A 12,143-nucleotide genomic window follows, 5' to 3' on the forward strand; every position below is an offset into this window, starting at 1 on the left:
GGGGCTGCCCTTGAAGACGGTTCGGAAGCTGCAACTAGTGCAAAATGCAGCAGCCAGACTGTTGCCGAGGACCAATCGGTCCACACATATTACACCTGTTCTGGCCCGTTTGCACTGGTTGCCGATCTGTTTCCGGGCCAGATTCAAGGTGCTGGTATTGACCTATAAAGCCTTACACGGTGTGGGCCCGCAATACCTGACGGAACGCCTCTCCCGCAATGAACCTACCCGTGCACTTCGTTCGTCACCTAAGGCCCTCCTCCGAGTACCAACCCATCGACAAGCTCGGAGGGTGGTGACAAGATCCAGGGCCTTTTCGGTGGTGGCCCCTGAATTGTGGAATATTCTCCCTGAGGAGGTACGCCTGGAGCCTACGTTGATATCTTTTCGGCGCCAGGTTAAAACCTTCCTATTCTCCCAGGCATTTTAATGTATTTTAAATACGTTTTAATGTTCTGGTTATTCTAATTTATTTTATTGTTGTTATGTATTTGTATTTCATATTTTGTGATTGCTGATTTATTGTATTATTTTATGTTGTACACCGCCCAGGGAGCCTTTGGCTAAGGGCGGTTTATAAATTAAATTAAATAAATAAATAAATAAATTCTAAGCTTTTCTTTCCCGCTGCCAAGCAGCCAGCTCACTGCCCACCTCCAAACTAGTCAAGTAATTAGTCCCATAATATACTATTAGCAGGGCTTTTTTTGGGGGGGGGGGTGACAGTCCTCACCAGTACAGATTACCAGTACCTCTTTTTTTGCTGCCCATACCAGCCATTTTGTGCTGGCACCCACAGTACTTTTATCAAGATATGAGTACCAGCACCTCATTTTTTTAACCAAAAAAGCACTGGCTAATAGTATAAGGTTATGAAGATTTGAAAGTAGTGTTGCGCGCCTCCCCCAATCTCCGAGCGGTGAGATTTCAGGGGGTCCCTGCGCCCATCCAGGGTTTGGTTTCCTTTGGGAAGAAGGCCAGTGGAGACTGCGGTGTCTTTATGAAATATGGTTTATTTATGTACACACATTCCAACCTGAGCTTAGGATGGAGGGGTTCAAGGCATCAGCAGTCTAATATCCAGCTTTTCCATCTAGGTGCAGGGGCATCCTATCGCCTGCAGCCCTAGTTCCCTAGAACACACACTGCCAACTCCAAACACACTTCTCCCCGCCCAGGAGTGGGGGGGGGGAGACTCTCCTCCAGTAGAGTTTAAAATGACAAAAAGGATCTTCCTAGCCCCTTTCACCAGTTGCTGGGGCAACTAAATAGGACCATTAACTACCTAGCCACTCTATTTGATTAACAAACGAGATTCATCTGGCTAGCAGAGCCAGCCTCCCAGGCATAGGATTCCAAATCAGAGGCTGGAAAGGTGACCCACAGAAATCATCCATTCCAGCTCCCCCCCATGCTCATAACAGTATTTATCTTCATCTTCTATTTCTTCTTATCTTTTCTCATCCGTTTCTTTTTTAGAAACTACCTAGCTCCTTACTAAATCCCGTATGCTCAACTGCACAAAAAGTCTTATTTCACAATGCACTCCCCACCCCCAGAAATTGCACAAAATGTGTTGAGCTGCACGTTAGAATAAACCCTGATGCAGTCTTGCAACTCTAGTCTTAGGGGTCAGGATCAGGAAACTCAGGCCCGAGGCAAAAAAGATAAATCTGTACAAGGCTCTGACTTTGCACATGACTTTCCCAACACAGTCCTATGTCACAAGAGCTGCAAGTTCTTTACTGGGGAAAGGGACTTTTCAGGGTCATCTCTGCCACTGCTGCAGAAGTAACACACCCCTTTCCTTCTGCTATCAGGAAGCAGAAATCAAGTGAAAAAGGAGAGCAGTCAAGAAAAGAAATGAGCCCAGTTTATGCCCTGTACGTCCAATTATTATTATTATTATTATTATTATTATTATTATTATTATTAGATTTATATCCCGCCCTTCCTCCCAGCAGGAGCCAAGGGCAGCAAACAAAGCACCAAACATTAAAACATCATAAAAACAAACTTTAAAACACATTAAAACAAAACATCTTCAAAAAAAAGCTTTCAAAACATCTAAGAATAAAAACGTTTTTTAAAAAAGGTTTAAGAACTTATTAAAAATCAATTCTGACACAGACGCAGACTGGGATAAGGTCTCAACTTAAAAGGCTTGTTGAAAGAGGAAAGTTTTCAATAGCCGGCGAAAATATTACAGAGATGGCGCCTGTCTAATATTTAAGGGGAGGGAATTCCACAGTCCAATGGCAGTGCTGAACTAGGGTTGCCCACTGACTAGCAAAAAGAAAAAGAAAATGCTATAATGCCTTTATTATCATTATTATTATTTAAAATATTTATAAGCCACTTTTTAGAACAAATGACCTCACAAAGCAGTTTCATAACAGTTAAATACAACCACAAATCAGTTACAATAATTATCGTAAAAACAATATACGCAATCAAGCAGCATATCATTTAAAACTAACTAAGCCAGGAAAACAGCAGAACACCATTCAGAAAGTCTTCATTAGACCATTTAAATACGAGTAAAAATCAACAAGATCACAAGACTTATTTAAGAAATGGAAGCTGAAATAAATAAGTCTTTATGGCCCGCCTGAAGACCTCTAAAGAAAGGGCCCTATGCACCCCGCATTGGAGACGATACACGAGAGGCTTTTCATACCACAGAACACTGTATTATAACCAGCCCAAACCTGAGGAGTAAGTTGCTATGAAAGGCACAGGAACTGGAGCCCTTTAAAAAGCTGGCATCCCTATTCTGAGCTGTAAATGCCATTAGTGCCATAACGTGCATTACCGGGCCGTGCCTGATGGACAGAAATGGAGCAGGTGAAACTTTCCAGGGCCTGGAGATGCAGTGAGAGCAGGTTTGATTTGTTAAGTTTCATAAAGGCTTGGGAGCCATGGATGAATAAAAGGGTGGCATCTTGACTCAGTAAACCTGCTCTCAGTGTGACAGTTTTCTGAGGCCTAAGCAGGCCATAACTAAATATAGCAATAGTAAAAGGGGGGGGGAAGTGTTCTTACACTCCACATTGAGGTAGGTGGGTGGCGAATCCTCTCCCATTCCAACATCATTCTCTGCAACGCAGTGGTACGGACCCGAGCCCCTCCGTACATCCACCAGGGTCACCTCTGACCCAGTACCTGCTGCCTGCAGTGGTGCCTTCTGATGTCCAAAGAACCAGAGGTAATTGACAGCAGGCGGGTTACTCTGGCTGCTACATCGCAGGGTGACGTTGTCTCCTTCTTTTGGGTTTGGATTCCCTACTACAGAGACGACCGTATTTTTGGGAGAATCTGGAATAGACAATTAGATTAGGGTGGAGGCCTGTGGAAGCTCTTCTGGATTCTACCTGCAGTCCTGATTCTATTCCTCACCTATCAATTCCTCAAACTGTACCTGTTGAATTTCTGCCTGTTTGTTACTAATTTAAAATGCAGGGTCAGCTGTCCCCCAACGAGGCAACAACCTCATATATTTACAACCTGTGACAATACAATAAATAAATGGGCACATCCACATTATCCATTTAAAGCACATGACTTCCCCCAAAGAATCCTGGGAACTGTATTTTGTAAAATGTGCTGGGAATTGTAGCTCTGTGAAGGGTAAACTACAATTCCCAGGATTCTTTGGGGGAAGCCATGTGCTTTAAATGGATGGTGTGGATGTGACTGTGACCCTGCATCTTTAATGGTTAATGAACAGGCAGAAATTCAGCAGGTGCAGCCTGCAATGATGGGGTCTTCATCTGTTGAATTTTGGTTTTGGACTCAGCTGCTCAAGGCCCTGCTAGAAAAAACAAGGAAAAAAGAAAAAGAGGGTGGCAACCCTATATACAAAGAGGCATAACGGCCAATTGTGATATATGTTTCCATGCTCCAAGCAGGTTCAGAAATTGATCATTCAAATCACCACCACACTTTACAAGACTTTCTTCTAGGGTATGGGGAAAGGAGTAAAGATGTTTAGAACTAATCAGAAAATCTTACCAGATGTATTTGAATGAATATACCCACAGGATGCTGAAGGAGGAGTTACTATCAGCACCTTAATCGTGGCTTCACTATCACAACCCAGTGCCAACATTTCCCCCAGGGACGAAGCCACACATTTTAACTGTGATTAACTATGCCTTCTGGAACATCCCTTCTTCACATATATTTATTCGTACACTTTAAATACAATGGAGGAAACATCCAGTTTTATTTTTAAAAACAAACAAGTAACCAGTCCTCATATTAGTTAGAGGAAAACGTCTTTACAATTTAAAATGGGTGCATCTATAGCCGTAGCTATGAAGAAAAGGTGCCTTCTGCTGAAGTCTCCAACCTCCCCCCCCCCCGAGTATTGTGTTCAGACACTCACATTTAACTTGCAGGTAGATCCCATTGCGACACTGTTGCTGGTTTGGAAAGGTGGCTGTGCACTGCAGGTATTTGCTGTGATCCTTGTGAGAAGGGATATAGTTAAACTCTGATTCTGTCCGCCAGGCACCCCCAGCTAGACGTTTCTGGACTGTGACAGTCTTGCCTCCTACAAGGTTCCAGGTGAGGGTAGGTGGAGCCAAGGGACAGGTGTGCATGACTGAACATGTAATCAGGGTGCGATTCCCTTCTGTCAGTAATCCTGGGTCACTCAGCTCCAGTTGGCTCGGAGTGTCTGCAAGCAAAAGGCTATAAATCAGGGACAAGGGCCGCATTCCCTTCTGGACATCCTTCCGAGGGCCACTTGAAGCAAAAATTGAAATTGCTCACCACTGGAAACATAACTCTTCATTTACTATGGATGGGTGGCGGCATAAGGTTTGGGAGCTGGCTCTATTACAGAGGCTTACTCAACAAAGTAAACTTAGTCGAAGAATAATTAAAGTTGACAAATTTGATGAAATGTGGCGGCCATTCCTAACTTTCCTTAGTAAGGATGTTTGCACCCTGAAACCGCCACCCTCTCAGTTACGTTTCTGGCCTGGTCAAACTAGTCACTAATTGAAGTTCTTAATGCATTTTTATAGAGTTATGTAAGCATTGGTAATGTATAACTGTAATTGGTGTTGCTGGCACTGTTAAACCTTTCCCCGTTTTATATATCATCATCAATTTCTCCCCTCTTTTAAACTGCATTGTATGCTTACCATCCATGAATTTTTTTCTGTCCAATTTTAGAAAACAAGAAAAATATATTATATAAAATAAAGATAGGTCTGGATATGAGGTTCCCTACCTCTGTCCTAACTGAAAGCATCCGCCTCACCTGCTATGTCCACCCGGACTGTGACGTCATAGAAACGGTGCTTGACTGAATCGGGGTTGATCCAGACATAGTAGCTCATAGCGTCCCCACTGCGCACGGGATTGATGCTAAGAGTGCAGTTGCCCATCTCCAGGTCCCCCAGCATCTCCGTCCGTCCTTTGTACACTGGCAGGACACTGCCTAGGCTTTTGCTGTTGTAGATCTCAGGGTAGCCTCGCGATTGGTACTGGTACCAAGCCATGCTGAATTTGCCACCCCAGGAAGCCCGGGAACCCGGGAAAGTGAACGAGCATGGAATGACCACGCAGGAGCCCTTCAGGGCTCGGATTGAGCTGGGCAGCACGGAGCTCCAGGCCACAGAAACAGGGCTGTAGAACAGAACTGGAGAAAGGGATGGGGGGGGGGGAGCAAGAGAGAGAATCTTAAAGTTGAGCTAAGGTTTTGGGATATAGGTTGGATTGCCAGGCTCCCCCCCCCCTCCTGGAAACTGGACATATTGCTCTAAAAGTGCTTCTTCAGACCTTGAAGTTTCTCTTTCCCACTTACAGGTATTTAGGAAGCTGCTTTATACCATGTCAGACCATTGGGGCATCTAGCTCAGCACTGTCAACAAGATTGGCAGCGGCTCTCTGGGGTTTCAGGCACAGCTTTTCTCCCCATCTTTACCTGCCAGGAATTGAACCTGAATTCTTCTGCATGCAAAGCAAGTGCCCTGCCATTGAGTTACAGCTCTTCCTAAAAAGAACTGCAGAGCTTGGAAAAGTTACTTTTTTGAACTACAACTCCCATCAGCCCCAGCCAGTGCCATGCTGGCTGGAGCTGATGGGAGTTGTAGTTCAAAAAAGTAACTTTTCCAAGCTCTTTAAAGAAGTAACCTGGGATCTCCTCTGTATAAAGCATGTCCTTTGCCGTTGGACTACATAGCTATAAGAACATCCCTGGTACATTTAGCTCAGTAATGTCAACACTGACTGGCAGTGGCTCTCCAGGGTTTCAGGCACAGCTTTTCGCTACACACTTAACCAGGAGGTGCCAGGGATTGAACTTGGGTCCTTCTCAGAGCTTGGAAAAGTTACTTTTTTAAACTACAACTCCCATCAGCCCCAGCCAGCATGGCCACTGGATTGGGTTGATGGGAGTTGTAGTTCAAAAAAGTAATTTTTCCAAGCTCTGGTCCTTCTGCATGCAAAGCAAGCATCTTCATAAAACATGGGGAAGGGGACCTGAGACAGGACCCTGGAAAGAACTGGGCAATAAAAGCAGCACAGACCATCTTTTCCACTGTAGAAGTATTGTTAAAGGTAAAGATGTGTGAACCACGCTAGCGGCTTTATTGATTGGGGGGCCAACAAATGTTCAACATAAACAAACAAATATTCTAAATATATAAAGAAGTGGCAACCACAGTTTATTTATTTAGTATTTGATCTATATCCCACCCTTCTTCCCAGCAGGAACCCAGGGTGGCAAACAAAAGTACTAAAAACACTTTAAAACATCATAAAACCAGACTTTAAAATACTTTAAAACAAAACAACTTTAAAAACATTTTTTTAAAAAACTTTCCAAACATCTTAAAAAAAAAAAGTTAAAAACATTTTTAAAAAAAGCTTTACAAACATATTAAAAAGCATTTCCAACACAGATGTAGACTGGGATAAGGTCTCAACTTAAAAGGCTTGTTGAAAGAGGAAGGTTATGGCACCCAATCTAACAGATGGAGAAAAAATTAAGTCACAGGGCACACAGTTTTGAAGGTTATGTCTGCAATACAGACTGACTGCAGTTTTATATTCCCTTAACTGAGTCGGTGTGGTATAATGGGTAGAGTTTAGGACTAGGACTTGGGACACCAAGGTCCAAATCCCCACTTGGCCATGAAGCTCACTGGATGACCTTGGACTGTCTCTTAGCCTAACCTACCTCACAGGGTTGTTGTGACGATAAAAGCAGGAGAGGGACAACTATGCTTGTACACCACCATGAGCTCCTCAGGAAAAAAGGTGGAATAAATAAATATATAAATACACACAGAGCCATCCTCTGTGAATAGTTGCTCATTATACAGTTTGGTCACTAGATGGTACTGGACTTAGGGCTCATCCAGACGACTGCAAAATGTGTGACACGCCCGCTATGTGTGTTCATTATTTTTCGGTCGTCCAAATGACATCTCGCGCTGTTACACATTTTCATGGGTTAAATCCGCTCCTTGCAATACCGGCAAAAATGTGATTTGCTGTTGAAAATCGGGAATCATCCGCTGTGCCTTCAGGAGTTAGGATGAAATACCGCGGACTTTACAGCTGATGGGCGGTTCTTGGGCGTTTCCCCTTGCCCCTTCTCCTCATTCCAGCCAATCACATATCTGCACTTTTGCGCATGTGCGAGAATAAGCCCAGGAAAATTAAACCAATCATCGCAATGGTGGGGTGTTGGGGGGGGGTCTGCAACTACTGCGCAGATGCATTTTATTTTTTGCCAGCCTGCAAACTGGGCGGCCGCTCTGAGTGAAATCTGCAATGTACAGCAAGCGAGAAAGGGGTGGTGGTGGTCAGTTTCAGCCTGCCTCTGAAACCTTTGTCAATTTCATTCTACTTGCTGGGGTTTTTGCTTCAAATCAGAAAAGCATACATTGGTTTAAGTGTAATATCGCAAATGCAAACAAGAAAAGGGCTTCTGGTCGGTTTCAAGCCTGCTCAGGAAAGCTTTGTCAATTTCATTCTCAGTGGGAAGGAAAGGGAGAAGGAGGGGGGGACACAGTTTCTTGCTTTTTTGGAGAAATAAGTGCAATTGCCAGCATGTGTATCTCCTTAAATATCAATAAAGGCAGAAAAGCATACATTTGTTTAAGTGTAATATCTCAAATGCAAACAAGAAAAGTGCTTCTGGTCCCTTTCAAGCCTGCTCCAAAGCTTTGTCAATTTCATTCTCCATGGGAAGGCAGGTGTGAAACCGACCAGCAGCCTTTCCTTCCGGCAAGAACTCCTTTACAGCCATATTGTGCTTCGTTGCAAAGGGGGAGAGGAGCATACGTCATTTTTTTGCTGACCAATTGGTTGATAGGGGGAGGTTTTAGAGGCGGAACTTGGAAAAAGCGAAAAGAATGTAGGGGTCTTACCGCTGCGTGTGCGGGTGCAAAAAAGCGTTTTTTTTCATTGGGAAAGAGTGAACTAAAAGGCAAAGTGAGGACTATTGGATGACAAACCGAATATGGAAACCGTGGATTATCCCGCTCCGTTTGGATAAGCCCTAAGTTGCATCTGGATGGAATCAGATGTTTCTTGTGTTTGTTCTGTTCTTGTTTGAGGGTGACAATAAAGTTATTGTCTTTTTTTGCAACCTTCCCTGGGACTGTTTGGTGAAGGGCATGCTAGAAGTGCAAATAAAAATAAAAATTTAAATAGCTATACAGATTCCTGATTGATATGTTAGAGAACTTTCCATGATAGAATCTTAGGCTTATATTCAACTACTCAGAGTAAACCGTAAAATGAATGAACCTAAGTTAGTCATGTCTATTAACTTCAATAGGTCTACTCTGAATAGAACTAGCACTGAATACCACCCTTAAGCTTTTTTTGTGTCAGCGTCCTGGGCACTGAAGTCCTACAGAAGAGAGAGCAGTGGGTTTGAAGTTGCCCATCACTGAGTTAGTTCTGGGCACCAAACTGAGCTTCTGTTCCGATCCCTACCAAATTTCTCAACTAAAATTCAATTTTGAGTTATAAATATAATCCGTGTTCACAAGGGGAGGGGGAAACCTTTGGATGTGAGAGTTTCTTTTCCTGCTTTTTTTTTTACAAATTTCAGCTGTGGATTATGTGTCACTGTAGTCCTAAGAACAGCCAGGATTCAAGTGCAACTGTCTCTGAGAGGCAGCAGCTGTGGAACATCTTCATTATAACACTGTAAGGGGGCCTGTTGCCTCAGAAGTAGATTTGGGTGAGTATCAGATCTGCAAGTAACAAGGAACTCACCCAAGATAAATGCCAACTGGAGATCTTTGCTGGAGAATCTCATATTGTGAAGTAGTGCTGGGATCACAGCCCTGAGAGAGGCTCAGGGCTGGGGGGATGGAAAAACCTTCTCCGTCATGTACAGCCAACCTCACAGGTGAGATGGAAAGACAAATAATTGCATGTTAGAACAAATTAAACCAGAACTATCACTAGAAGTTAAAATGATGAAACTGAGGTTATCATACTTTGGACACATCATGAGAAGACATGATTCAGTAGAAAAGACTATAATGCTGGGAAAAACAGAAGGGAGTAGAAAAAGAGGAAGGCCAAACAAGGAATTGATTGATTCCATAAAGGAAGCCACAGACAGGGCGGGAGCCAGAGGGTGGCCAGGTCAGGCCCTGGCCGAGGGCCCCTGGGTCCCAAGGGGCCCTTCCTTAGGGTGGGTGGGTAGCGGTAGCTTCTGCAATCTGTGGTGCGGATCATGAGAGGGAGTTCTGAGGCATCCCCCCACTGCTGTGCAGACCCACAACGGCCAACCAAGATGGCAGCTGAGGTTTCCCTAAGGGCCTGATGCCTGCGTCACCATCTTGATTGATGGCAGGGATTTGCACATGTAGAAGCCCTGGCACTGCCCTGGCGATCAACTTTTACTTCGAGAGGTAAGTGGAGCATGTTGCCAGCAGCCATCATGGCAGTGGGTGGGTACTTCGGAACTCGCTCCCGCGATCTGCACTGCGGATCACGGAAGCTACTGCTACCCACCCACCCTAAGGAGGTAGAGGTAAGTGGGACAGATGTACAGGCAGATGTGCGTGTGCTGGGGCCCAGGGCAGGCTGATGCCCAAGGGCCCCATCATGCCTGGCCCCAGCCCTGGCCACAAACCTGAACTAACAAGATCTGAACAGGGTGGTTCACGACAGATGCTGTTGGAGGTCACTTATTCATAGGGTCGCCATAAGTTGTAATCGACTTGAAGGCACATAACAACAACAACAGAACGGCTGCAATGTCCCCCCACTTGCTTTTAGATATTGCCATTTCTGAAGACAGATTTATGCCCATTTATCCTTTTTGCATAAAAATTAGCCTGTTTCTCCTCTATAGAATGCAGAAAGGCATTGCTGTCAAACGATGGCATGGATCACATTGGAAGATGACCAGCGGAATGAACTCCTGATGAAAGGTTATGAGAACATCTAATGCAGCCTTGTGTTAAGCACCAGCCTGCTAGCCACAGGCGACCAGGAATTCCATGCAGTCAACCAAGTGGGCTGGCAGAGGAGGGATGGAACACTCCATCCCTACTCTTGCCCTGCATAGAAACTAGGCATAGACAAATATGTTCATTTTGCTTTCTCTCAGTTTCTCATTTTGCCAGTTTTAAATTCAGTTCTGCATATTTATGCAGCAATCTGAATGTTAAAATTCCTCATGAAAATTCATCAGTATTGTAATGTGAATTTCTCCTAATAAGTACATTTTTGTAGTCAGTTTTGACTAATATACACATTTTTGCAAGCAACATTACCTAATATAATGCACAAATTTTCACAAATATATACACGGTTATGCATACTTTCCCTTACCAAAAACATTTTTCTTCACATTGTACAGTTGGGGAACTACAACACAAAATTCAAAGAAGTGCAAATTTTGAAGGATAGCTTTGTTTCGATTTGCATATTGGTTTGGGAAGTGCAAATTAGGTTGTTTCTCGTTAAAATGCAAATAAAATCAACTCTTGCCCGATCCCCAACAGAAACCAAGTGGGCTGCCAGAGGATGGAAGTACCTTCCTCCATGCTTGGCACAGAAATGCAGCCAGCTACTAGAGGAAGAAAAGCAGACCTCTCTGTCCTACGCCTCCAGCAGGTTTTTTCCCCCCTCTAGGCTAGTAACTTTGTGGCCTATTTACAAAGCATGTCTGGTTGACGGATTTGTTGAAAGTGTTCTGGATTTCTGAACAGCTGCCAGGATGTTCAGATCGAAGTGTGTGTGTGAGCAAGCATAAAGTTGTAGCCTGTGTTTAGTAGATCCCCAGGATTTCAGAAACCTTTGAAATACAGTTTGGATTCAAACTTTGCCCTGTTTCTTTGGCCAAATTTAGATAGCCTTTCGTTGTCCCCTCTCTTGACACATATCATCCCATGCCGAACACTCATCTCAGCTGCCTTACAGTTATTAGCTATAGCTAATGTTTATCTTAGAGTAGTCCCATTGAAATTAATGGATTGCCTAACATAGATCTATTCATTTCAATGGGTTTCCTTTGAGTATAACGTAGTGGCATTCAGCCTCATGTCTGATCAAAAATAAGTCCTATTGAATTCAATGGAGCTTCTTCCCAGGTAAGTGGGGTTAGGATTGCAGCCTTAACTGGATGTTGTAGAGCTGGAAAAGGTGCAGCAAAGGGCCCCCTGAGACCACTGACCACCCCTGGACCTTGTGCTGAAAAAGATTTCCTACCTCTGGTCCACACGGACTAGCAGAGGGTCTTCAGGACTTTGACAAGGAACTCCTACAGCCTACCTGGAGATGCTGGGGGTTGGATCTGGGATGTTCTTCATGCAAAACAGAAGTTTGACCACCGACCTATGGCCCTTCCAAAGTAAGATTTTACCACCAGTCCAGTCAATATTTGCATACGGAATAGGGAAGGGGCCACCACCTTGTCCTTTGCCTCAGGCAGCAAAATATTTTGGGATGGCCCTTGCCACAAGGGATAAAGCTTCATTTTGTTGGATTTCTGCCTTTCTCAAGTTTGTTGAATGGCCAGGATCCCTGCCGTCCAAAAACAACAGGGCCCCCTTTAACTTTGTTGCTTCAGCATGAAGATGTTGAAATGCAAGAGACAGGCTCCTGGCAAAAGTCTCTGTAGCCTGATGAAACTGGGAGAAAGG

General features: G+C 44.1%; 1 protein-coding gene across 5 annotated transcripts in view; it reads right to left on the reverse strand.

The window, feature by feature from the left end:
* LOC133370485 (myelin-associated glycoprotein-like) overlaps window positions 1-12,143 on the reverse strand; it is a 28,726-nt gene that overhangs the window by 7,588 nt on the left and 8,995 nt on the right. For 4 of the 5 annotated variants that reach the window (XM_061596877.1, XM_061596880.1, XM_061596881.1 and 1 more), the window contains 4 exons: window positions 9,256-9,384; window positions 5,276-5,656; window positions 4,391-4,684; window positions 3,046-3,318 (listed from right to left, as the gene is read on the reverse strand). In XM_061596877.1, the coding sequence (XP_061452861.1) occupies window positions 3,046-3,318; window positions 4,391-4,684; window positions 5,276-5,656; window positions 9,256-9,298 (991 nt within the window). In that variant the 5' untranslated portion in view covers window positions 9,299-9,384. The remainder of the gene's footprint in view (window positions 1-3,045; window positions 3,319-4,390; window positions 4,685-5,275; window positions 5,657-9,255; window positions 9,385-12,143) is intronic. The other variant, XM_061596882.1, reaches the window with a different exon arrangement.

Source organism: Rhineura floridana, chromosome 15, assembly GCF_030035675.1.
Source record: "Rhineura floridana isolate rRhiFlo1 chromosome 15, rRhiFlo1.hap2, whole genome shotgun sequence".
Classification (NCBI taxonomy): domain Eukaryota; kingdom Metazoa; phylum Chordata; class Lepidosauria; order Squamata; family Rhineuridae; genus Rhineura; species Rhineura floridana.